The sequence below is a fragment of the Spea bombifrons genome, chromosome 4, assembly GCF_027358695.1.
Source record: "Spea bombifrons isolate aSpeBom1 chromosome 4, aSpeBom1.2.pri, whole genome shotgun sequence".
Taxonomy (NCBI): Eukaryota; Metazoa; Chordata; class Amphibia; order Anura; family Pelobatidae; genus Spea; species Spea bombifrons.
The window spans coordinates 71,412,023-71,440,021 of record NC_071090.1 but is presented as its reverse complement, the minus strand read 5'-3'; the positions used below and the strand labels follow the sequence as shown (position 1 = coordinate 71,440,021).

Below are 27,999 nucleotides of genomic sequence, written 5' to 3'. Positions count from 1 at the left end.
TATATGTCCCTGAAAACTATGTTAAAGTGCACTCAAGTGAGTATCTGCAAGAGAGGGAAAGCTTTTTCCTCTGACCTTCAGGTCGAGTAGGCTCACAAAGCTTGGGATGTGAGTTTTTAGTTCTCTGCTATCAGGGTAGCCAGGGACACTCCACCTGATTATGTGGTGTGTGACGGCACATTCACTTGTATCGGAGCTGATAAGTGCAAAACCAAAACATATGCACCCCAAAAGTGAAGTGGTTTTGTGCCAATTCAGGCCCCAGCCTATGGCTGGTGGTGGAGAAGATCTAATCTATGCATTGACATAAAACCAATACATGTTTGGGATATGTGTGTTTTGCCTTTTATTTGAGTATGGCCACAATGGTGGTCTTCATTGGCAGGGTTGGAAATAAGGCTTTTTCTATTAAACTTCAGGGATAGGACTTGCATGAACTTGTCCACTTTAACGGTTTATCTGCAGTTTAGGACATGGAAAGTAAAGTTTCTTGGTGCCAACAGGCTGCAAGAATGATAGTCCTGGTGAGAAGAATTAAGTAGGAAGGCAGTTGCCAGGACATCTAAGTGAAAAATGTCTTGTTTTACTGAAAGGCAGAGATCAGTGAAGCAAACATGTTAAATAAAGGTATACATATAAGAGTGAGACTAGCTCAGCTGAGAATGGACAGAAGCTTGATAACCGTGCTCCACAGTGAATCCTCACTCAGGAGGTTTTGCTCATTGTAGAGGCTAAATCTCCATCAGCATATCAGACTACTCAAATTCTGTAATAAAATGTAAGGCAAATTCCTGCTGCATGAGGGAAGATATAGATTTCAGTTTAACATTGACATTAAGATGTGATTGGTATCCTTCTAGAATCGGTGAATGAGAAGGTCCTCGTCTAGACACTCACGCTTAAAATGTGAGATTTGCAAGGGAAAAATTAAATATATCCTATATATATATATATATATATATATATATATATATATATATATATATATAACCATCTTTCCAGCAAGGGTTAAGAAGGCCAGCAGCTCTTTAAAGACAGGTTCATACAAAGCAAAGAACATATCACTCACCCCCTGTAAGAGGGAAATTACATTGCTGTCTTGTTTTGGATCAGTTCAATTATCCTGTTTTCACATGAAACCTATTAAAATTTTCAATGGACACTAAAAGCCTTTCTGTGACAATCACCCACATGACTTCCATCCACAGATAAATGCTCATTGGTGCATTACATTTGCCGTGCCTGAATCTGAGCCTGTATTATTTTTAAGGCAAACACATGATCTTTTGGATGAAGCTCACATGGTCATGTCCATCAGCCTTGTGATGTAGAAAACGTTCTTCATTTCCACTTCCAATAGATTAGTGGAACAGATATACCCCACTATGAATTGGCCATGTTGTATAAGGGCAAAAAATGTACGTAAGATAAATAATCATTTTTATCAATCATGTTTATGTGTGTAAATCCGGTAGTTTTACTGATTTGATATTTTTAAATGGAGGGACACGTGATGAATCATTGAACAAAGCAGAATTTGAAATGCTGATAGTCGGCATTACAAGGTCTCCATGCATGCAAACAAATTAAGAATGTATCCCAAACCACTGATGCGGCTAGGTTTCGTAATTAATCCAGCAGGAAGAATTGTTTTATTGGAAAGTATTTTACATAGAAACACAGGAAGACTGGCAAGACTTCCTGCATTTTTTTTACGCAAGAGGTTTGTTAAACTCCAGCTCTATTTTTTACTTTACCATTGCATGTTAAGAATTGGATGGTATGCACTTTATATTTTTATAAACTGTAACATTTACAAAAAACACATTGATATAATAAATAAGAAAACAAAATAAAAAAATGTGTTAAGATGTATTTAGCACATCATATGGCATTTTTGAGATGTTTGCCACATAAGATACCTAGGTAATCACCATACCTGGAAACTCTTGTGGTGAAACTGCGTCCTTCATGTTCTACTGTGATTTAATCCTTTTAGTGCCAATCATGTTTGTGACACACTGTTGGCTAAGTGGGCCCAGGATGTCAACTACGTATCTCATATGTGGTGACACATCAGGGTCCCCTGTGTACATCAATTCTGCCCCTCCAGTTTAAGATTCACATCTTTAATTGTACAAGCAAGACTTCCATCGAAGAGGAAAGCTTTTATTGTTCAACTTCCTCCACCATAAAGAAAATGTTGCATATTTTTCATTGACCAACTAGAAGCTTCTCTAACATTAAAAAAACATAAAAATTGATCTCTGCTGTTGGATCAGTCAGCCTAATGTGGCTGCTTGCTTCCAGGAAACAAGTATAAAATAAAAAGTTGAGAGATCAACTGGCTAGCATGCTGGGAAAAAAAACCTGATTCCTTCTATAGTTAAAATATATATTTGGCTTGGGCGCCGGCCGTAGTATGGGTTAATACAGGGCTAACGCGGCACGGACTACACAGTAGCTTCGGCGCCAGGATTTTAAATATCCATATGAGCAACTCTATTGGTCGCCTGCAGGGGCCTCCTCTGCCATCAACCGATGAAGTACACTTGCACTTCATTGGTTGATGGCAGACGAGCCCCCTGCTGGCGACCAATAGAGTTGCTCATAAAGACTTTTAAAATCCCTGTCCAGCAAATTGGCCGGCAGAGGCCACTGGTCTTCCTGCTCCAAAAGTTAAAGGTCCGTACAAGCGACTTTATTGGTCGTTTGTACGGACTTTTAACTGTTGGAGCAGAGAGACCAGTGGTCTCTGTCGGCCAAGTTGCACCAAGTTAACCCCTGACGGCAAACCTACGGATTTTCGCTCCCGTTATCTATGCAGCATCGCAGGGGTTAACAGGAGCGGAAATCCGTAGGTTCGCTGTCAGGAGCTAAAAAGGCCATGCGAGTTAACCTATTCGTCGCCTGCAGGGTCCTCCTCTGGCATCAACCAATTGATTGATGCCAAAGGAGGACCCTGCAGGCGACCAATAGAGTCGTTCGCACGGCCCCTTAAGCCCTGACGGTGAACCTACGGATTTCCGCTTCCATCAACCCTTGCGATGCTGCGTAGATAAGGTAGGCTAGATGGGAAAAGGACCAGGGAGATTAGTAGACGAAGAAGAAACACAAAGATTCTTCGTTTTGTGCGTCTTCGTTTTACCTCCGCTATCTTCGCTTCTTCTGAACGAACAACGAAAACGCACTCTTCGTGTTCGTTTTCACGTTCTCCCGAATACGAATGCACAATATATAATTTTGTTAAACATAAAAGCGCTGATGAGCTTTTGACTACACAGAAATATTTTGTGTGCCATCTCTTACATGTGCTTTCAGAGTCCGTGTATGTACATTTTGCCTTGTAATTAACTATATTAAAACTTTGAGCCCAAATGTGCCCAGGCCCCCAGCACTTGGCTGTTTTACAGGAGCTCTGCCCTGAAGCCTGCCTGTGCCACCTCTGCCCTGAAGCAGGATCCTGGGTGGGAAAAGAGAGTTTCCTTGCACAGTGTGTGAGCTCCACAGCTTTATGCTGTGGGCCTGCGTTAGACAGCTGTCGGGCCACATAGACATGTGCGCGGCCCCAGTGCTGCTTGGTCAGCCCTCAGCCCACCAGTCCGGCCCTGGGTGCACACCCGATGCCGGTCTGGTTACACCCCCTAATGATTGGCATCCGAGGCGGACTGACACCCGCCCCTCTCAGGTACGCTTCTGCCTCCCTTGCCATAAATTCTGCTTCCAAGAACAAAGCCTAGCTAAAACTTTAAACCCTTACCTAACCAGGATACTTTCTTCCACACCATGTCCTGTGGACCTTCTCCCCATTGTGAGATCAACCTGGCTTTTCCAGGTACTGCATTTCTCACTGGTATATCAATTTAAAATATGCTAGAATACAAGCGATTAAGAACGCTCTATCGCCTGACAAATAATGTTTTTCATCACTATTATTAGAATTACTTAAATGCCACCATTAAAATATTACAACAAAATTCAGATCTTGTTCTCTTAAAGGGTTACTATTGCGAAGAGACTTGGAATCGTTTTTTATAGACATTTCCTACTTAACTAGCTTAACTACCTCTTCTTTCCTGTTTTCAGCATTTTTTAATAAAACATGTTACAAAGATTTAAAAGCTGTAATATCATCAGTCAGTCAGTCAGGGAAATGTCACCTGAACATTCCCCTCCCGCCCCACATCCTGTTATTATCAGCTTCGTATGTTTGGTGGGTATAAATGCATGAGTGTTATGCAGTCAAAAAATTTACATTAACAGGACCACAATGTGATTTAGGGTAGTTAGGTTTGGAAGTCACCAAAGATTTTGTCTTGAAATAAAGGCAAAGCTATGAAGAATTATATTTTTTTCTTGTTAGGGTTGACAAAAAGTATGCTAAATGTGGTTGCAGAACATAGTTTTGAAACTCCTAAGCATGACTGCCAAACTTGACGGCATCAATGTGTACCTTGTAAGGTTTGTCCAACAAATATATATATCTTAAAAATAACAGGTTCCTGTGCCCACAACATTTTTTAAAGACACACAGCTACATATTACTCACCTAAAACAATCCCAGCATGACTCTGTCCAAGCCCTCTTATTTACTGTAGGGTATCAAGACATTTGGAGGCTGTGTCAAAGTCAATATTGTTTTGAGGCTCGACCCGATAAGTATCTCCTGTGCAGATGGCAGCTCAAGCAAAACCTTTACACTCATGTCAGTTAATTGATATTTATAATAAGACAGGTTATTGATGCCCGTCACTAGCCCACGTTCTCTACCCAAGAATCCTATAACTGTACCTGCTTGGGGCTACAAGGTTGACATTTCTAGTTTACACAAACAAGAACACATTTGCTGGCACAGCCCAATACACAGAATACCCAGGCATGTAGCCTGCCAGATGTGTGTAGAATAACTGGAACATAACCAAGACAAGAGCTGTGCTATGGATTGTTCTTTTTGCTGTGCTTGGCTGCCTCACCCAGCAGCAAGGCAGGGGGTATGAAATTAATACTGAGGGTTATTTGTAAAGAGCAATATTGGTAAACCATGGCCAGATTAATGGTGTTGTGCCGTGAGGAGCCCATACCGCTCATGGGTCCCACAATATGGTCTCCTTCAAAAATGCACTGGTAAGAACGTCCACACTGACAATGCAAGTCAGTAATTTCCAGGCAAGCAGCACAGTAAGGGAGCTACTGTTGGCAGTAATTACAGGAGGTGGTAAGTACTGTGGCCTGAAGCTCCATCACTGACGCTGCGTGCAATGAGGAAGCTTTTGGCCAAGAGGGATGTCTGGGAGGAAAGCAACAATGTATGTGGTAAGTACCTTGCAGGAGGGGGAGCAAAAGAGCAAGTGCCTCTATCTGACGCAATTAATGCTACATTAAGGTTTTGACACAACAACACATTAAGTATTCTTGGACTTACTTCACTGAATGAAAAAAATAAATAAAATAAGGTTAGTCTTTGGAAACCTAACAACTGCTGGTTTACCGTAGCACAGAATAAAGAGACATCTTAATTATTTTTACCTTTTATTTATTAAGCAGCAACAAATCACGCAGTGCTGTACAATTTAAATGGGGTGGCTAACACATACATAATAAATATACACCTACAGACACCTAGAGAACCCTGTCCGTGACCTTGTCATCTGGCCTTATGGTACTTTTGCACATCGTTCCTGGCAAGAATGATAAGCTTTTGAGGGCCCCGCTTACATTCTAAACGATCTTTGAGATCATTGACTTAGTTCTCATCTCTGTTCTATAATTGACATTCCATGATTTAAAAGCCCCGTGTTATACTATGTTTTAGGGGTCACCATATGAGGAGAAAGGTAAGCGGCTTAATGGTAGCAAGCTTCAGTCCTGTCTATGTTCTGTCTATTTTGACTAAGGCCGTGGACAGTTTTATGCCCATGAAAGTCCCTCCTATAAGGTGTTTTCAAGAAAAGGGGTTACGCATGGTGTTTGTGCGCAGAAGTGCCTGGAACTCAGATGCAGCCTTGATGCTGGGGGGTCAATGCAGCCCAAAATAGCAAATACTAAAGTTACAAACCACAGGCTTTCTAACATTTCCAAGGGACTTCTTGTGCTCCTGTCTTATGCAGGGAATGTCATTTAATATGCAGTTTGAAGCTGAACATATCAGCATAGCAAAGCAAAACAAAGTTGTTAAATGAGGACAACTTAGCAATGTTCTTCTGGGCATTAAGGACCCTGTCACCGTGTAAGTAAATGAGAGAAGCGAGAGTGTTATTTATGCATTCCAAACACTGCGCATGAGCTGACACATACAGTATGCAATGCACATTTCTGCAGAGATATCACAATAAATATATTTTGTGAATGTTCCCTATTTAATTCAGACATAAACATTTCCATATGCCACAAAAGCAACAATAACAGGGGTCCTTTGTATACCACGGGGATTTTGCTTTAGCTGCTGACTTATGTTATCCCATATCTTTCAGTGGCTGCCAGGACCGTCTCTGCTTGGTTGAACTGAATATAAAATGTGTATTAACTATGCATCTCTAAGCACTCAAAGCTAAACAGACCACTTACATGCAGGATGTCATACATTAATGGCTATCCTGTCACAATCCTAAAGTTTTCTCCTTGTCAACTAGGAAAGCCGAGGGATGAAAAGAGAATGGGGTACTTAAGTGTCTCTCTCGCCATTCTCTGTTGAAAATAATATTGGTATTGCATGGATGTGCCAATTCTCTGTATGTAACTTTTACTTATCACAAGGATAAATGCTTACACAGCACTGCGTTTTAATGATTGGAAAACGTAATCATCCACACCTGTACTTTACATTACATTTATTTATATAGCCATAGCAGTTTCCGTAGCACTATTACAATCAGTGGAATAATTTAATACACCTAATCTGTGGATAAATGTAGTTATACCTTAAACATTCACACTGCAAATAATGAGAATTTATAAAGAAATTGCAGGCATCAACTATGGTTATTTAAAGTGACTCAGAGATTATACCCAGCCGTTTATGAGGATGTAAACTTCAAAAGCCCGTTACATGCATGGCCTGCACCAGAGAGGGCTGCGATTGAGAAACGAAGCAGCAGAGGGCAGTACTGAAAACCCCATCAAAGAGAAGTGTTTGAAGAGTGCAGTTATTGAGTATATAAGAGTGTCCGACCCCTTGACCTTCTCTTAAAATTGCAGAAGAGTTGTCCAAAGAAGCATAGAAGAAATGCCACTAACGTACGAGGCATAGATGTTCTATCTTATAGATAGAGCTCATATGGGTGGAGCAGGTGCAAAGCATGGTCAGGGGTTTGGGTCCCAAGGTGGTGATGATTTGGACCCCAGGGAGGTGATGGTTGCCTGTACTTGGACCAAATAGCATATTTTTAGCTTGTGATGATGCAGATAGAGGTTACTGCACTGGGTCAGGAGAAAAGGATCTGAATTAAAGAACAAAGAGGATAAGTGGGTAAACAAATGTGGACGTGTCTCTGTTAACTATAGTCTGCTATTACACATGTATATTACAGATTCTACGAGCAGAATTAAAAAGGGTATAAGTGATAGAAAACAGGCTGCATGGTTGCTGCTTGTGCTTATATTTACAAAGTTGAACACGAAAAGGCAGAGTTCATACGCCGCAGGGGAGATCAGTGGTATAGGAACTCTGCTCTGCAGGATGACTTCCTCCAGGATTCATCACAACAGGCATTGCAGTCATAGAAAGGCCCTTTTGGGAACGACCATGGTTTTGAAAAACATAAATCACTGCTGTAATATATGTTTAATATTCCCTTTCAATCCCATTTCTTGCTACCATTTGTGTCACCCTAATCCCCTCCTGTCCTCTCACCTTGTCACCAGCCCACTTAATCCTATTTCCTTCTCTTTCTAATGTCATTACACCTACCATAACCTCCTCTCTGGTGTGTTTATATCCCCCTTTAAACATGCCATTATCTCTCTCAATTTAAAGAAGCTATACCTAGACCTATATTCCACCACCCTATCTAGTTACCATCCTGTCTCCTTTCTTCCCCTGGCCTCCAAACTATTAAAGAGTTTAATCTACAGTCACCTAACCCATTTTATTTCCCCTAGTTCTCTGCTTGACCCTTTATGATCCAGTTTCCATCCATAACATTCTAGTGGGACAGTGCTCAACAAAATTACAATCTCCTCACCTCTAACACTAAAGGTCACTTCTCATTGTTTCACTTCTTGGACCTATCTGCGCCATTTGACACAGGTAATCACCTATCCGCCTATCCTATCCCTTAATTCTCATGGCATTCATAGTTAAAAATCCTCCTGAAGCTCAACATCTCCAATATGTGATATTTCCATTACTGTTAAATGGAAAATGTTTGCTGCCTTGATGCATATACAATGGTGTCCTCTCTTTCACCCGTCATTTCCTGTATTCTTACCTAACACAAGAGACTTCAAAAATATGAATCCATGCCTTGTTAATGTCCCATACTAATGCAGCTTCCTATTAGCCAGCCTCTCCCTCCTGCCTTTCACCAGTCCAGTCCTTCCTGGACCTCTCTGCCAAACTAAATTTATTTTCCTATCGCTCTTCATCTGCTGCCCCACTGTGCCAATTCCCCTATTGGCTCTCATTACACTCCAGAATTCCATTTAAACGCCTGACGTTGACCTACAAACTCCCTAACAACTTGCATCTCTCTTCTGCCGTTACTACCTCTTTCATGTTTTCAGGATTTTACCCATGTTGTATCTATTCTCTGGAATTCACCACCCATTGTGCCAGACTCTAAAGGCAGAAGAAGCCATCTGTTCTGCCTACCCATGCTACAGCCAAATCATCCTTACCCAAGCAGTCCTTCTTCCCCTTCTCATTCTCCCTCAACATTCTAATAGATTGTACGCTTGCAAGAACATAGCCCTCTTCTTCTTCAGTATCATATGCCTTAACATGTATTAATCTTTTCGTCAAACTGCATATTGTCAGTTCTAATGTTGCTATGTTTCATTGTCTCCCTACTGTGGTAGTGCTATGTAATCTGCTGACATTCTATCAATAAACGTAATGTATTATAACAATTCTAGTTGTGTAACATAATGCCCATGAGGCAAAACAGTTCTCCTGCCAAACGGCCGGTTGGCAAACAAATACTACACGCTTTAGGTAGTTCTGATAAATATATTCAGTTGTGCTAAAATATATTGACGGATTTCCTTTAGGGGCGGCAACAAGTGAAATCGTTATTGATATAAACTCAGTGATTGTTGCACATGTTGCTGGATATTATCCCTGTACATATATAAAGTATATTACAGTATAGTGGAAAATGTATTAGGCAGCCATCTGATGCTGCTACTATTCACATCGTGCATTTTGTTTGTTTGTTTTTTTAACACAGCAGTTGTTCAATATATCTCCTATTACACGCCCTCCATGTGCTAAATAATAACATTTAATTAAAATAATTACACATAATAGGATATATATTGAACAACTGCTGTGTTAATAAGCCCAAAATATGTTTTAACTTTTACTTCCTTCATTTGTTTACTATTAAAAAGTTGCTTTGTGGGACGTGTGTACACACCAGCTTGTGTGAATGCTTACCCTGCAATTTGTACAATGTACACACAGAAGGGAAGGAATTATTCAGTTATACAATCCACATACTACAGGGCAGTGCTCAAAATGCAGCACTTGACATTAATATGTCAAACGTATATGTCAACTGGATATAATGGCTGATGTGGTCACCCCAATTTCAACATAGACCCATTTCTTAGCTGGTAACTAGGCCACATACAATTGCATTTACAGCTAGCTATAGCACCTCCGACATCCCCTGTTTGGTTCCATTACATTTGATTTATAGAGTGCCAGCAGATTCCATATGACTGTTACAATAGAGAAAATACATTTAACTATTAATAAATTAGGACAAAGGAACTTGACAATACCATTAACACAGGTTACGATATACAGGTACAGAAGCCCATGCTCCTCTGAGCCTACAATCTGGTCTGTTTTATCCTCCTAACAATGGGTCTGGCAACTTTCAGCTCAGAGGGGCTATATCTATGGTTATGTTTTAGTTAGATTATTATTGGTCGTAAGGAATTTAAAAAAAAAAACACGAGAAAGATTGGCTTGCAGAGACCAGATTTCCGCATTCACCAGGATTGCACTGAAAGCAATGCTTCTTTGCAAGATGCATTTTTCACATGCACCGTTTTTGATGTGAGTTAATGTTGATCACATTACAAGCAAACTGCTGTATCGATCGATAAAAAAAATAAAATTGACATGAAACTGAAATACTGTATATCGTCATCATCATCATCAAACTGTGGGTCATGCTTGTAGATGCATGCAGATAGAACTTCCGCCTGCTTAAGGGAGTCTGGCTTTTTTTTTAGAAGACCTTTATTGGGATATTTGCGGTTATAAGATATTGATAGCGATTTGATGAGACATAAAATATGGTTAAGTGCTCATATCTGGCCTGCTCTGGTCTGTTGACACAATTAAACTGAAATGTCCCAGAATGGAAAGGGTTAAACCACCTTGACACTTTTGCATCATCTGCGAGGCAAAACCTTTAGCGTGACACACAGTACAGCACTGCAATAAACTTATACGGAGATAAATATCTAATACATCATGTCAATACAAGGGTACAAATACATAACATGAACAGATGCAGAAGGTCTTGGTGAAAGCAGCTTACTAAAACATAATAGCTTTAGATTTCGCTTTTCATCGAATGCCCAAGCTATATTACATAAGATTACAGTGCGTCATATAATAAACTCTACAGCAAGAAAAATGGACAAACCAGATCCAATGTTATTAAACATAATGTCCTGCACTATAAACCTGGGCAGGAAGAAACCATATCAAAAAAACACAACTTTATTAATTATTATGAAAATAAGTTGATGTCTAAATAACCTGTCTATCAGAGAACATGGCTGCAAGATAGATTGGTCTCTAATTACCGTAACAATGTAAATAGTGTAACATTGTAACAGTGATACTAAAGTAACTCATACAATAGAGAATGTAGCAGTTTTTAACCGCATTTTTAACACTAAAAGACTAGAAGGTTGCCAGTTGCATGTTCCTTGAAGCGCATAAACACTATTTAAGTGTCTGTATATAACAACTTGATACTACATATATGTTATCCCTCCTTGAAAATAATTACATCTTATACTTTATATAAGGCTGACCAGCATGATTCCCCATAGTGAACTTATATACAAATATATTTTAAATGCCATACCATGGCTAGGCAGGGAAACCACCCAGGGTGGTGGTTTATAAAATATTAATTATTATTAAAATAAGTTGAGGCCAAAATAACCTGCCCATGAGAGAATATATGGTTGCAAGATAGATTGGTCTCTACTTTCTGTAACAATCTAAATAGTGTAATATTGTACATTGACACTATATTAACGATTACAAAAAGCTATGTTGACCAATAATCATAAAGCCAAAGTCCAGGGGACAGTTAACACTGTAAATCTAATAATTGGCCAATATCACCTTATGGTAATGCTAATATTTTTGTATTGTATTAAAAGGGTTACTAGCTATTTGAAGTCAGCATCTGTTTCGCCCATCAAAAAGCAAGTGGACAGTCCCTGCAACCTTTTCTGCAGCTATATCTGCACAGATCAAATATGCTGGTGGAATGACCCATATACACTACAGAGGACTCTGCCAGCCGGCACAGCCATCATAGCAAACTTACTCGGTGCCATTAAAATGCAGAGCATGTATATGATATCATATACCGACACTCAGCATAGAGAATGGCGGACGTAGAGGTGAGTGGTGCAGGAAGCAGTTTTGCTGCCTTTGGTTATATCTAGCAGCGATCAGCCCCTGCAGAGAGCTATATATGTGGGTATCAATTACATTATATAGGACTGACCATTACATGTGTGTTGGTCAATATAATTTAAAGATTATATGCATCCTGGGAAAAACAACTAATGTGATCGCACTGGTCGGCATGCCAGTCGCTGCAGTTTTTGTATCAGAATACATGGAAGTACATTTAGGGGGGAGCTGGGTGTGGGGACATTGCAAGACCTGCGTGTATATCAAGCCTCAACAGAAAAATAATGACATATCATATTTCCTCTATATACACATCTTACACTCCAAAAGCATGGTGAACTTGCTTGCTTCCAGATGTCTTTGCTTGTATACCAGCTCACATTGGCTGTGCCTGCTGCCTCTGCTTTAGCTGGCACTCCTTCTGCCTTTGTATCAGGGCTTGTGTTTTATCTACGTAGTTTCTTTGGGCTGTTGACCCTTTTTGACTTCGCTTTTTTTTGGGCTGTGTCTGCCTAAACTCTTCCTACAAAGTCTTCACATTTTGTGCTGACCTTGGCTGAACTCATCCTGCATAGAATCCCAGAGCGAGCGTCACACTATCCTGCTTTGAACTTATCCATATTATACCCCACAAAATGTTATTGACCCCGCTTGAACTTATCCTGTCTGGAACATGAAACAGTGACCCAGCCTGAACTTTGCTTGCCCTCATGTAATTATTATTTGCCCTTTTTTCAGGATTCCAGCTCCGTGGGGTATAACAGGCTAACAATTCAGATTTTACGTTAATGTTCATATGCTGCATAACTTTACATAAGTGCACTGCCTCCAAAGACAATTTCAAACTACTTACTGGAATGGTCAAACCAAAATCTTTTAGCATGATTACAGTCATATTCTTAATATTTGCAACAGTTTCATCTATAGCTTGTGTACTTAACATAACAGCGTTATCATCTTTAAACACGAGTTACATAGGCTTTCAGGACCACAGATGTCTCTTTATCAGATGGATCCCGTATGAAGAAGAGACCTCTGATGTAACTTTACATCTATGCCGGCCCAATGAAAGGCAACAACTTAAAAACTCTATTTCCATTGGGGGTAAAAAGGCCACAGTTTGCGGATTTAGATTGTAAGCTCGTTTGAGCAAGGCCCTCCTCATCTGTTTCTGTATGTCATCTTGTGATGTTAAATGCTAGTTGTCCTGTCTACCCTTTGTACAGCGCTGCGGAATCTGATGGCTCTATATAAAATAATAAATAATAATAATGTGAAGAGAGATGACTTTTATGGAGATAACATGAAAATCATACCTCCCTTACACCAGTAAGAATACAACAATAAACACAGTAATGTCTGACTATGCGATGTCTATTATAGGAGCAGTAATACTATAGACCATAATTTCATTTATAGAATCGGTATCCCTTCTAATTTATATTGTTCAGGTTTTGTTTCAAGGATTCCTAACTAAAAGCTATTTGCTTATATGTGAAAATGCAAAAACAGCGGGCAGAACATAAAAGCTGCATGTAAAATGCATTCCTATTAGGACGTTTACCAGTTGATTTCCATAAACTCTGCATCTAGTACTACAGGCAAAGTAAAAAGCAAAGTCATCATCTCGTACATGCTAACGAGCTACAAAGACAACAGCCTTAATTACCACTGCTCCCCTGATGCCACAAGCAACTGACAGTGCCACCCATGTGCTGAGCTGACAATTAACACATACTGCTCTTCTCCATGCCGCCTGCTTCCAGTCATTAGCGGCGGCAAAAAAAGCTTAACAAAGTACCTTACTGAGAACAAGAGCATTACACGTTTTGCATGATCTGTTTTATACTGCATATCAGCAGGATTGGCCCTAGGGTATCTACTGTCCTAATATGCCTCCAGGGTCTCCTCATGCATGCAACTGCCTACTAACATACGAGAGAACCTGGGGACAGCGCCCTCACGAACCCACTAGTTATGGCACGAAGCTATGCAAGGTTTAAATATTTCATTAACATCAGTTTTTGTTTCCGGAAAATGCCAAGACCAGCTACCAAGAGGGAAGGGACTGAGTGTGGAGTTTGCAGACAAATCCTAATTTGGGAAGGGTAAAATGCTAGGACAGCTCTATATATTTTTGGTTTTAATAAGCACTCAATAGTACGCTGGAGGTCTAGTCTAGTTAGTTCCCTTGAATTAATATGGTAGGTCTAGAAGCTCCTAGTGGTTAAATACAACTCACCATTTACATACAATATGTATGTAGGCCTATTGATATTATTAGGAATGTTAAACTGCATAGGTTAAAGATGCAGATAAAATGCATTACATTTAGTAAAAATGTCTTATACTTAGTACAATAATCCAAGTACATGCGAGCACCAAGACCAATGAATTTGACAAGGGGAAGTCAAGACAGATACCCGTGTTTTTGTGTTATCCCTGCTTATATTTACTAAGCAACAATGGGGTTTATTCACTAGCAAAGGACTTTGCAGGTAAGATTGCTGGAGAACCTACAGCATTAGGTCCAAGGGGGTTGCAGCCGGTAACAAGTAACATCTGTGCCACTAGATCACCATGGAGGAGCCCCTTCACAGTGCAAATACAAAAGGGGTTCATCAAGGAGGCTCTCACTGATTTAACTATACATCATACAGAACCAAAACAAGCTCTACTTACAATAAAGCTTGCAGGAGTTGGTCATCTATAATAAATGAAAACACAACTGTAGTGAACATAGGGTTAGTAGTGCTGGGTACAGGATTAATTTAGCGCCCCCCCTTAACACACACTTTCACCCTAACACCTACTCATTCTAACAACATACACCTACACACATATACACACTATCCCCCTCCTCTCCCTCACACCAAGTAGGCTCAGCCCTGACATGCTTATACCATTCACTAACACTCACTCATGCTAACACCATACAGTAGCACATGTACACATATGCTAACTCCGCTTTGAAGAAGCTGCAGACGTTGGGCGAAACGCATCAGTAAATGTTGGATTAATTATTGCCTTTTGTGAAACGGATATTTTTCCGGAATTTAACATTCAAAGATTTGAATGCTATGTCAAGGATCAAAGTATCTATATTTTACACCTTTCATATTTCAGGTTGAAGCTGCTGTTGTCCCAATAGCTTTGTGCAATATTTTTTCACACAATTTTAACACATTTTTTCCTCTGTGTGCTTCCCTCCCTCTTACCTCACATGGAGCCCTGTCTTCGCTTTCTGTTCAAACTACCAGGCTGCTGCCCTTCAAACTGTTAGGTTCCTCGGTTACCGTGCACTAGCTTTTAATTATAATGCCCCTGCAAACTGGTTACTTAGAGGCTTTTAAATGACTTTACATTCTGACATGTAGGTTTACATCAAATTTTTAGATGTGGGCTTTTCTGTGCATGAGAATTTCACACTGCCCCACACAAGGCTATTTTTATATCATTCTATGTTTTGACTGCTCCATTCCTGGAATTTACTTCTATATTATATAATTTTAATTCCCCAACCAACTACACATAAATTTTATAGGATACCGAATAGCTGTGTGTGCTTTGATTGCCTTATTTATTCCTTTGTATGTTAAAAAATTCACCTATTTACTATATTTGGAGATAACTTATATAGCAGATTATTTTTACAGCTATTGGCAAGGAATCGAGATGAACTTACTACTATAACACTATAAGTATTACTAAGATTAATATAGGGTGGTGAGCTATTCACTGGTGGTAATAGGCGAGTCCTCTATAGGTTACCTGAGCCCAGCACTGCTTGTGGTGGTGAGGGAGGAAACATCACCTGTGACTCAGTGTAATGATAAGACGGGAAGCCCTCTCTCATGTGTACAAGCTACAAGTTTTCTTTACACTTATATACCATTTTGACACCTATGTATTTGTAATAATGCTGTAATGCACAAATATAGGCCATGGGTTGATTTTTTACAATTCTTCTTAGGTAGTTAAAAGACCACTTCAGCCCTACTTTCATGCTAAATGCATTTTGTACAATGGATTTAACTGCATTCTAGTCGGTGGAGGCATTCTTTAGTTACCGTAGTTAGTCTCCGTTAACACCTCCTATTGAAAGTATACTTACGTATCCCTCCTCCTTTCAGTAGATTAGGGGAAGAGTTCAATGAGATAGGTATATAGGTGCCTATGCATCTCGTATTGCTGATACCTGAACAAGCAGCATTCCTTATGGATAAAACTGGACCTATTTTCAGGAATCAGTGAAACAATTATTTCAGACCAAAAAGTCTACAAAATCCCTATAGGTGAATCATTAAATTGTATTAAAAAGCACCTGTATATGCCTCATTATGAACCACACCATATGTTTGCTAAAACAAATTAACAGCCATTTCTTTACATTTGGAATATAAGAAACATGCATTTTCTGGGAATCAGAAAAGTCTATTATTCCGGAAAACAGACTATACTTTTGAACAGTCCCAGGTATTTTTTTTTTATGCCTGGCTTCATAGAAAGAATGTGTAGGTATGCTCTTCACTTTCATGGTACTCATGCAAGTTGTGAAACAGATGAATACTATATGTGTTATTGAACCGCATTCATTGTGTCTTGAGATTATTCAGTGCCATTTCCTGGTAAAGCCCTCCTTACCTCTGGCCCATAATATCAACACATTAATGTTTTTATCTCCAATGTACACAACAGAGGAATGTGTTGACAAATCTCTATTTAATTATTCAATGATTTATTGCTTAAGTCAAAAGAAAGCCCTTAACTACGAATTCCAGGTTATAAGTATAATGCCATCAATTTAAAATCTGTGTAGGTTCTCTGCCAGAAGTCAAGTGTTCAGATCAGTTGGCTCTATATTGTTAAATTTTCTATATTATAAATTCACTTTTGCCACAACACACCAAAATCATACCTCCTAAGTGTTCCTTTTAAAGAGGGATAGTTACTCTTGTAAAAACTCAGAATGTTTGGTGAGTATGACTTTATGTGAATGTTCTACCGCCCTGAAAGTGCCACTAATTTGGTTTATAAAGTACCGGTAAATTGCATTAATAAAATGGCTATTTTAATGTTTTTTTCACTTTCATAAATAGCTATCAGCAAGTCACATGAAAAGTCTCTATAAAGCGATGCCCACCTAGCCATGCATCTAACTATACCTCATAGAAAGTGCACCTTGTTGGCCATTTGATATGTTGGGAGATATGCAAATGTATAGTGTTCTTCAGTTTAGAGGCATGGATGGTTGTCAACAATAAAAATGTGTCCAATCTTCCCCAGTTTCACCCAGCTCATGCCATGTCCCATCCACATACCGTGAATGCACAACCTATTTATAGATGACCCCATTTGGACATTTTGAACATTTGAACCTAGAACAGACAAAGCAAAGCACTGGTGCTTCTTGAGGGCCTATATTGGGCATGTTTGAACATGTTAGGCACCCTGAATGCCTGATTTTTCTGATTATTTTTGTACAACGCTATACTTTTAATTTGCTATGCTCTTGGAAAATTTGTTGTATATAATACGTATACAGGGGAAGTGTTACCATTCATGCATTACGATGCTTCACTATACCTTATTTATTTCATTTAATTGTGTGTACAAAATATTCTACATAGCCTCTAGATTGTAAGCTTGCGAGCAGGGCCCGCTTTACATTATATATCAGTTTGTCTTAGTCTGTCAGTTCTAATTTTCTCACACCCATTGAATGTATATACTGCATAAATTGTTGGCGCTATATAAATAAAATATAATCATATTGATCATGTTTTACACAAATGAAAATACTTGTGTTCAATAACAATGGTTATATGCTATTAAATATGCATTGCTATATTGCTGTTCACAATCATTTATAGAGGACAAAGTGCCGCATCATCTTTACTAATGGCAACCATATTGAATAGTACTGAGCAGCATCTCAGTGCCTGTCCTCTGAGGGAATATGTGCAGATGACTGCATAAAATCAGCTGTGTCACAAACAGCTTGGATTCATTGATGTCACATCCCTTCTCCATCCCAGGTAAGCAGCAGAGTAATCCACATCACTGCACAGGCTGAGCCTAGGCTACAAGCTGATTTATAATGGCTGGGCAATGGTTTAACTATTCTCTCTGAGGCTGTTACCAACTGCAATGAGAGAAGCCTATTAATGCTCCATATTAATAGTCTTAGCTGGGCAAATTATATATTATATATATTGTTTTTGTTGTTGTGGTGGTTATGTGTATTTTTTTTTTGAACCACCAAGTTGCTCCACACCATTGGAAAGTCTAAACATTGAGGTTAAAGTTCACATGTAGAAACACGGAATGGTACATGATTCAACCTGTGGGCGTACAATCTATTATTAGGCTTTAGCACTTAAATGACTCAATAACACACGTTGCTTCTATTATGTAATAGTGAGGTAAATCTGAGATCACCTAAACACTGCTATTATAATGATGTTTAGCCAGTAGTCAACTCTGCAGGTTTCGTGGCAACAGTCCCCATGGAGTAACTTTGCCAGTTATTACATTTGTTCTTAAAGTGTCTCTAAAGCAGAGAAGCATGACTTGGTTCCTGTGGCACCTTCCTGGGATTGCGTGCGCGGGGCTCTGCCTTACAGCTCCTAAGGCACCTTAATACTGAATGGGATTTTTAAACTGTATCACTTTGGAGCTCACTTCCTTCATTGCTATTTATTATAAGGTCATTAGCCCAATGATCTTTAGAGGGCCACATTGTGCTAGCTGTGTTTGATGAGGGGCCATTTGAGCCATTTTATGTATATACTATCAATATGCATGTATACCCACATAACAACTAACTCTTCAAATAGGCAAACATTGACACTTTTGATTTAAGGGGTATAATTAGGGGCATGTATATATTCATTTCCTTATTGTGTTTGAGGACTGTAGAACATTATTGCTTCACCAAACAATCTGAACTTCTAGTAAAGGGGAATGAGGAATACCTGTGTGGGACGTACATGAACACTAGGGCTGACAAGTGTGGAGCTAGGTAACTGCTACAAATATACAAATGTAAGATATCATGTACCAAAAAAATCTGGGGGGATTGTTTCTGGTGATTGCTTTATATTTCTTCTACTTACACTGATAAAAGTCTCTCAAATAAGTTTAGTTGTTGGCCTTATTTTGTACAGTATAGACTGTCTACATTGTTAAAATGCTCTTAATTATATTTAAAACAGAAATGACACATATGTCATCAATGATCATTTGTATTATATGGACACCTCCTTTTTGGTGGTAGGGATGCAGCAACGAAGACTATTGTCCTATTGTCATTCCAGGACAGAAGTTTAACTAATAGCGTCACCATGACACAGAAACACAGATGCAAATGTTATTGCAACTTATAAAACTGCCAACTATATGATACAGGTCCCTGAAGTAGGAGACAACAGTATCACTAACGCAAGTACTGCTGTTATTGTACCATAATGTCAATACTACATCCGTTGGTGTTGTAAATTATCTATATAGGAACCATTGCAATAAAGTGAGGTCATGCCTCTGACTTCGCAAACAAATGATACGATACCTTGATTCAATGACACCTTTAAACAGGTGAAAAAATGGTTTGCAATTAAGTGAGATTCTCGTGTGTAGGACTGAGACAACTACTGCTAAAAATGCTACAGTAACAAGGAATCTTAAGATCTGCACTTAAGCGATTCAATGGGCTCTGTAGAAAATTGGTATATATTATACTTATGCATTTTAGACAATCAAAACCCATGTCTAGAAGTTTCTGGACAGATCTAAACTCGATTAACGCATTGTTAGAAGGTAAAGCTAACACTCAGCATTTTCTAAATACATAATGCAGTTTATACAAGAAAAGGATAGCTGTCATGGGAGTCGTGGATTCAGCTTCTTGACTTTGCTATACAGCTGGTCCTCACTTAATGTTGCCTATAGGTTCTAGGAACCTGCAACTTTAGTTTAATTGATGTATTGGAGAAGCGGGGGAGAAGATGCTCTCAGAAGCTGATTCACAGATATATGGACCAAGAAAGAAGACACAGGCAGAAGCGCACGAAGACAAAAGGCTGAACAAGAAGACAGGAACACAGAAGCGGTCAGCAGAGAAGGCAGGGAGACATTGACAGAGAGTGTGAAAGAACGTGAGTGAGAGAGTGAGGGTGTGGGTATCAACATTACAACAAAATAACATTGAACAAAATTATGTTATTCAAGGACCAGCTGTACATAATGAAGGTCCAACCCCAGTGAGGGTGTCGCAAGAAAAGCTTCACTGGCCCTGCATAATATATAGTTAAATCAGTGAGACGCCTTCAAAGTACCCTACACATTGAATTATGCATTATGTGGTTCCAGCTCAGTGCTGGAGAAATTTGCCAGTATTGGCCCTTCATATTAAATAGTGAAGTTTAGGAGCTGCTAGATGAAATGTAATGTGCCAGCATTGCAGTGCAATACAGAATAGTATTAAAAAGGTGCCAGCGCTGCATGGGTTATTATTTAAAGCACTTTTTAATTTATTTTTTTTTCGCTGTGTTAGGTTTGTTTTTTAATGTTCCACCTTCATAGTGATTGCTCAGTCTTTTCATTGTTTCCTGGGACATGTGCCAGAAATGATACAAAAGAATCCTTTGCAATAACCAGAAATGTCTATTTATTGTACAATTTAATACACCTTTATCTACATAAATTACAAAAGGGTGTTTAGCAATGAAGATTGACAGACAGAAATTGAACTAACCCTACGAAGGTGGAAATATTGCTTTGATCCGATTTGAGAAGCAATGATTTTTAATTGAAAATAGCATACATTGTGCACACATACAAAGTTACATGCGCTACATGTGTACATGTACTTAAACGATTAGCGCATGTTACTCGACTATGTATGGTGGGAGTTGAACTGCTGACAACTTTATACTAATGCAGTCATAGTTATTTTAGTTTTTATTTATTGTCTTATTATAATTTTTTTTTTGCAGTAGTCTAGATCTAGACAGGTCATTCATTAAATTGGACCCTTTATAATAACTTATTATGTTATATTTAAATTATACAGTCCAATCACAACAAAATACAGGTGTATTGCACAGCACTGTCATCGCCATTAACACATGTACAGGTGTAGCACGTAGCACTGCCCCAAGCATTAACACAAGTGCAGGGTAGTACACGGCACTGTTGTAACCATTAACACAAGTACAGGTGTAGCACATAGCACTGTCCCAAGCATTAACACAAGTGCAGGCAGGGGAGGGCTGGCGGCCTAAGGCCTGGGGGGCAAGTCAAGTGAAGTGGCTCTGCCCACTCGCACTCACCTTTCACCCCTCACGCTGCTCCCATCACTATGCGGCCATCAGACTGCTGGAAAACTTACCTAAACGGCCGCTGGATGCTGATGCCACCGGCCGGAGCTACTTTAATCCCTTTTTTATTTATTTAATACGCCGGATCGGCTTGCCATATTAAAAATAAATAAATAAAGTATTAAAGTAGCGCCGGCCGGCAGCATCAGCACCCAGCGGCCGTTTAGATTCGATTTCCAACAATCTGATGGCCGCATAGTGATGGGAGCAGCGTGAGGGGTGAAGGGTGAGTGCGAGGGGGCGGAGCTTTCACCCCTCATGCTGCTCCCATCACTTGGCGGCCATCACATACCGCCGCTGGGTGCTGATGCCGCCGGCCGGAGCTGCTTTAATACTTTAGCTTTTGCTTTAATTTTTTTTTCATTTAATAGCCGTATCGACTTGCCATATTACATTTTAAAAAAAAAGTATTAAAGTAGTGCCGGCCGGCGACATCAGCACCCAGCGACCGTTTAGATTAGATTTCAGGCGGCCTGGGGGGCAATTGCCACCCTGCCCCCCGGCCCAGCCCGCCCCTGAGTGCAGGGTAGTACATGGCACTATTGTAACCATTAACACAAGTACAGGTGTAATGCATAGCACTGTCGTAACCACTAACACTAGTACAGATGTAATGCATGGCACTATTGTAACCATTAACACAAACACAGGTGTAGCGCATGTCGCTGTTACAAGCATTAACACAAGTGCAGGTGTAGCACATGTTTAGCGTCACTGTTTACAACTGACATTTACTGACATTTACAGGCCATGTATTTGATGGCTTCATCGACCAAAATTCTAGAACACAATACAATTGTCAACCTTTAAAAAAAATTATAATAAATGATTTTCAAATGACAACAAAGTACGATTTGCCTAGTGATCATGTATGTATCTTCTTAAGTTTTGTTTAATGTTTTTTTTACATTGTAATTTTTCCCTTTCACTTTCATTCATGTAACCTTCTTGGAATGTAGGCATAGAAAATCATCTGTGTGTGATATGACAGGTACAGTGTCTGGTATAAAGTGCTATTATACAGTATGTGCTGTAGTTGCAGCCTTATTCCTAAGCACAATAATAATAGTTTACAGTGTACAGGGTGAAAGTATGCATGTGAAAGCACAAACTGTATAAGTGTAACATCAGTATTATACAGCTAGCATTGTGCTGTCATCATTATAACCTAAAGAGGTAGTTTTATCATTTGCATGTATCTTTGGTACAGGGATCGACATTTTTATAATCACATACCTTTGTAATGATGACATAACCGTAAACTTTATTACTGGTTCTTATGTCATAATTGTGGGCATTAGGGTTAGGGTTAGGGTTAGGAGGTTCCCCCAGTTCGGCTTATTGTAGAAGCTCATTTGGGTTGGCCTTTAACTTTTTCTACTGAAGTTGGCAAGTTGAAATTGCAATTCTGCTAACAACTAACAAGTTGCCATCTCCCACTTTTGCAAATAAAACACTGTAGTGAAAGAATTATAGTTCAAAAACATTATGCTGTCATTGATATATTTGTGATTTATTGTTTTTCCTGTATATTAACTAGCTGTCTTTTTAAAACAAATAAAGATATGTAACATGCTAAGATTTATTTAATCCCCAAGTATATGTGATGGTTGAATGAATGATGTAAGAATGTACAACTTGAACATTATATGTAAAGTTGGTATTTCAGATTATAATGGTATTTACCTTCCTGTAAAATGTTGAAATTATGGAAAACCTATTTCTCTTTTTTCTATTGCTAATTATGGAAGGAATGTACTGATATGCATTATTTTGAAAATCTTAATAAATTTCTAAGAAAAAAAAAAAAGATTTATTTAATCAATAAGTTTTAGCATTTACCATCTTTTATGGAGGGTATACCAAAAAGGCATAAATTGGTCCAGGGTAATACGCAGTTTATAACATGAAATTAAGTTGTATTTCTCAAGAGTCACTAGGGGATGGGGGAAAAAGTGGATGAAGCCCTGGGTACACTGCATCATCTTTTAGCCAACATTTAGCTGGCTAGGTAGGTGGCCGCTCTGGGTTTTGGTGGTTTGTATGGTGGTTTGTGGTGGTAATGTTTATGTATTTGCCAATATGCAAATTATATGTTTGTATCTACATGTTTATATATATATATATATATATATATATATATAAAATATATCTAAACATGGATGGTGGTAATCAATTAATGTTTACATATTTGCTAATATGCAAAATGATATATATATATATATATATATATATATATATATATAATATTTAAACATTGTTTATGTATTTGCCATTATGCAAAAGTCCAACATCTTGTTGCGTTTTAATGTTGTATTACCTGTGCTTTAATAGAAACTGTCTCTGTCTTTATTACCTACTTAACTTTGGTGGGTATAAATTACTTTATAATGTTGTTTGTGAGGTAGGTAAACTGTTGGCCCTATTATTGATGTAGGTCTTGGATCGATAAAAAAGTAGAATACATTTAAAGACTTTATCTACCCACGAGTGAATATTTACCTTCCAATTATCATTCTATTAAAAATTTGGCATGGTACACAAACCCACACATGAATATTTACTTGTTAATTAAAAATGGGACAACACAGCAAGCATAACGAAGATCCTCAGACCTCAAGCTCAGATATTTCCAGACTGAAACTCAGTAATTTCCAGGGCAAAGTCTGGCTTTAGCCCCCAGATATATATATATATATTTTTGCTAAGTCTCCATTTCTCATTGCTCACTAGTGAATAAAATCAAGTTTTCAGTGATAACACATATAATTGTATTATTGTATTAAACAAATACAGGTTATACTGAGAAATTCTGTCCGAGCAGTGTCTCCTACATGGGAAGCAGACCTGGTTTGGAACTTGAAGTTAATATTAAGTTTAATATGTTTTACAAAACAAACAACTATTGCCATTTTTAATAAGGTTCTAAACTGCTTTAAATACTTGAGCTAATAATAATACTTGTACTTTATTGAGGCAGTAAGTCTATGGTCTATCATGCATTGCTCATCTCTCTTTTAGTCCACCATAGTAGATGCTGAAGATTGCACCTTTCAACTTCTGAATGTTATTATTGGGCGCAACACATTCCTTTTCAATGTGTTGAGTATCCTGCTGGTACTTAAGGGTTGTTCCCTACTCTGGCCTCTTTTTACCAAATCTCCAGCCTATTTCGATGCTAGAATAGGTTACTACAAGCATACTCATTTTAACTTAAAGTTAAAAGTTACTAAAAGCTTTCGTTATTGCTGTTACATTTCAAAGTAATAAATTGCAAGTCCTGTTGGTTGTTAAAAGATTAAATAATAATCCGCCATATCCTACTTCTCTACTGTTCCTTCTTACCTCTCAGGTTCATACCCCGCCTGCAGCCGGGTAGCACTGTACCTCTGTGCTGCTGTTTCATGCCCATGGAGGTGACCACTGTGTACTGGTGAGAAACCATTAATGAGTGAGCGTCGATGGGAGGTACGTGTCGGGGACAGTGGGGGCTCCTTCACGTCCCCAACAATCAGCCTGTAGTCATAGAGTCCTTGCTGAGCATCTCCTTCATACCTGTACCCATCCATCCCAGGACAAGAGGGACTGAGGTTGCTGGGTGAGGATTGTGGGTGAGAAAAAAAAGATAGTTACACAGTCAATTGAGCATTCTAAACAGCTTTATATATATATATAAAAAAAAACTGGGATAGTTTGAACAGGTAACTGAACAGGTAAGCAGAGTGCTAGATGACTGTCCTGCAAGTATGAAGACAAGTCACCCAAAGAGCTGCACTCACCCAGAGCAGACAGAATACTGGCTTCCCTGAGCTGTGCAGTCGCTCTATCTGTCAAAGAGGATCGGAGTACTTAACATGCTGATAGCTGGGGAATTTGCACACTTGCAGATTCCCTGCCCCCTTTCCTCTCTGCCTGTCTCTGTCTCCAGGAGCTGTCTCCACCCAGAGGACAGATTGTGAGTACTGCACAGAGGGCTGCTATGTACCCAGCCTTCTTCTGGATACCTTTATCAGAGGTGCCAGGCCTCACAGCTTCTGCTGATGTGTGTTTAATGGTACATGAAGCTTATTGTGTGCTTCGGACAGCAATAGACCCATTGCTTAGCGCTCCACATGCATAATACTATGGTTCAATCAATAATCTGCTCTATAAATTAGTGCTTTATAGGAGCCATCCTAAAACAAACACAACCACATGAATCGCAGCAGCTTCCTTTACACCTCTGGCAAGCATCAGATCTATTTTTCACTTACTGGGGACACGTGGGGTTTAGTAGCCACTTCCCATCTCTCCGGTTCAAACATACTAGGCAGCTGATTTATTTATATGAAAATGAGTAACATAAGAATTTTATTCATGGACGATGCATACAATGTCACAAGTCTTACAATGTTGATGTATCAGCTAACGAAATGATTTGAAAAGTAATGCAACCAAAAGAACACCGTGCTTTATGACTTAGGTCTGCTTCTAGAATTATTGAAAAAGATGTAAGGCCCTTAAAGTATCATGATACTTTTACCTCTTTGAACTGTATTGCTTAAAGCAACACTCAAGCTATCATGCCATCACTGTCATTTCTATGAGCTTAGTGTCTGTTAAATTAACTTACTACCTTTCCCATTTGCCCCTTTCTTTTCTCTCCTGCCCCAGACTCCTAGGGTTGCAGAAGATGTGTTCAGCCAGACATATATCCTGCTAGCCAAAATGCGTTTGTGTTATACTGTCAGCCAGTTAGCTCTAGGGCTGTTAGGAACAATAAACTGTCCATTTAAAGTTTGACCTACCATCATCATGAAGCGTACACCTGCAAATATTAAAGCTTATCCATTTTGTTGTATACAGTATTTAGATTTATATATGTTTTTATCTGTACAATTGTCTGGTGAAAGGGGACGTCCTATGGAACATTAAGTGTTTAATACAGTGCTGCATACTTGTAGTTATGTAGTTTAGCAATAAAGAAATCTTTTTTATTTAGTTCCTTCCTTTATCTGCAGACCTGGATGCTGCCATCGTTCTCGGTCAGGAGATACGTTGGTTGACTTTCCCTGTTCAGACACCACACTAAGCTCTTTCTTTATGGTAGGGCTAAAGTAGTCTTGCTTGCCCAGTAAAATTATTTCCTGCATAGACTTTCATAAGTCAGATTGTCTGATTAAGAAATGTTATGGCTTACAGGTGGTATGATTAGGAGTTCGGGTGTTTGCCTAGTAGATTGGGCTACAGAACTACGGTAGAGCAATTACAAAGGTGGGCATTCGGAGGAGGGGGACAAGATTCCCCCCTGGAAATTCAAAGAGCCCCACTGGAACACCAGGGGAGGGGGGAAACACTAGACTGTTTAGAGTAGGTTTACTAGACATAGAGGCAGAAAAATCTCTTGGTAGTCAGCAAATAAAGCTTATATTTCATTCTATACATCCCAGCTCCCATGACTCTCAGCCAGTCTGGTATGTTTAGTATGAACAACTGGAGTGCCAAAGGTTAGTTTTTTTATATCAATATGGATTGGTACGGCAGCTGCTGTGGAATGCACATCTTATGATGCTCAGCCATTCATTTGGCTGGCTAAACATCACGAGAAATGTAATAACAGCTTCTTGAGTGCCAAATGTTACCGCAACTGCTGCAAAACTACCAAGTGTCCTATTTTGGTTCCAAGACTCTATGTCCCTTTTTTTAGTCCCCTCTAACTATGCTCCTTTTAGTAATACCTCAGAATGTTTGCTGTGCATCTCAGAGCTACACTACACAACATTAACTTTTCCTGACTGCAACTCTCATGATGTTAAGTCAGCAACATTGCTAGTTGATTATTCTAGGAATAGTAGCTGGTAACTGCTGATTCGGTTTGGAGACCCTACACTAAGTCTACAGTACAAACACTAAGTTAGGTTGACTGCATCTATAATGATATTCAGCAGGCATATTGCTAGCTGAGCTTTTTGGGAATTATAGTTATAGACTGTTGTTGTGGTGGTATACACAGTAACAGCAACGTCCGTTATATACAGTCACCATTACTGGCTAAACACCATAGGAATTGTAGACTGGAGTAGTTGTGGCTAATCTTTACCTCCCCAGATATTGTAAACTAAAGTTCTCATGTTGCGCAGGTACATGATGGTCTGTAGCTACTACTTCTATGGTCATATTATTTTTCCTACTAATGGATAACTAACATTTGCCTCCCTCCTGGAAACCCCTATCCTGGGACAACAAAGGTAGACAATGGGGGATATTGGGGTGGGAGAGGGGAAAAGGTAGGGAGGATAGAAAAAATCATGTGGACACCCATGCATACAATTGGCTAATATGTAGCTGTCTGAAAACATTTTACCATGCAAAAACTAGAATTGTAAAAAAAAAAAAAAAAAGAAAAAAAGAAAAGAGTGCAGTATTTTTTTCAAACTATTGAAACTAGTAAGGAAAAAAAATGCTAGGAGTTCCCCTTTATTGACTAATTGTACATTATCCTTGTATTTTATTTCATTTTATACCATCACTAGTTTTAGTAGTTCACATCAGATCTGTGAGTAGCTAGTGATACTGTTTATTTGGGTAGTATATAAACACGTATGAAATGTAATTTTAATTCCCAGTTTATTCATTGTTTAACCCAAGAGAGAGATTAATTAGCGAGTGTCCTCAAATGAACTTCTTTTTATTTGCGTACAAAGATAGTGCCACCTTTTCCATAGTGATTTTCCAAAGATGTTCCACAGTGTATCACACGTCAACTAAACAAACAGTTAAGTCTATTTTTATATAATTTGG

General features: G+C 39.0%; 1 protein-coding gene across 1 annotated transcript in view; it reads right to left on the bottom strand.

Annotated features, from left to right (window-relative positions):
• IMPDH1 (inosine monophosphate dehydrogenase 1) overlaps positions 1-25,020 on the bottom strand; it is a 56,158-nt gene extending 31,138 nt beyond the window's left edge. The window contains exons 1-2 of the mRNA XM_053463124.1: positions 24,999-25,020; positions 24,565-24,813 (exon numbers count right to left, since the gene is read on the bottom strand). Coding sequence (XP_053319099.1) covers positions 24,565-24,788 — 224 coding nt within the window. The 5' untranslated portion in view covers positions 24,789-24,813; positions 24,999-25,020. The remainder of the gene's footprint in view (positions 1-24,564; positions 24,814-24,998) is intronic.
• Between the last annotated feature and the right edge of the window lie 2,979 nt (positions 25,021-27,999).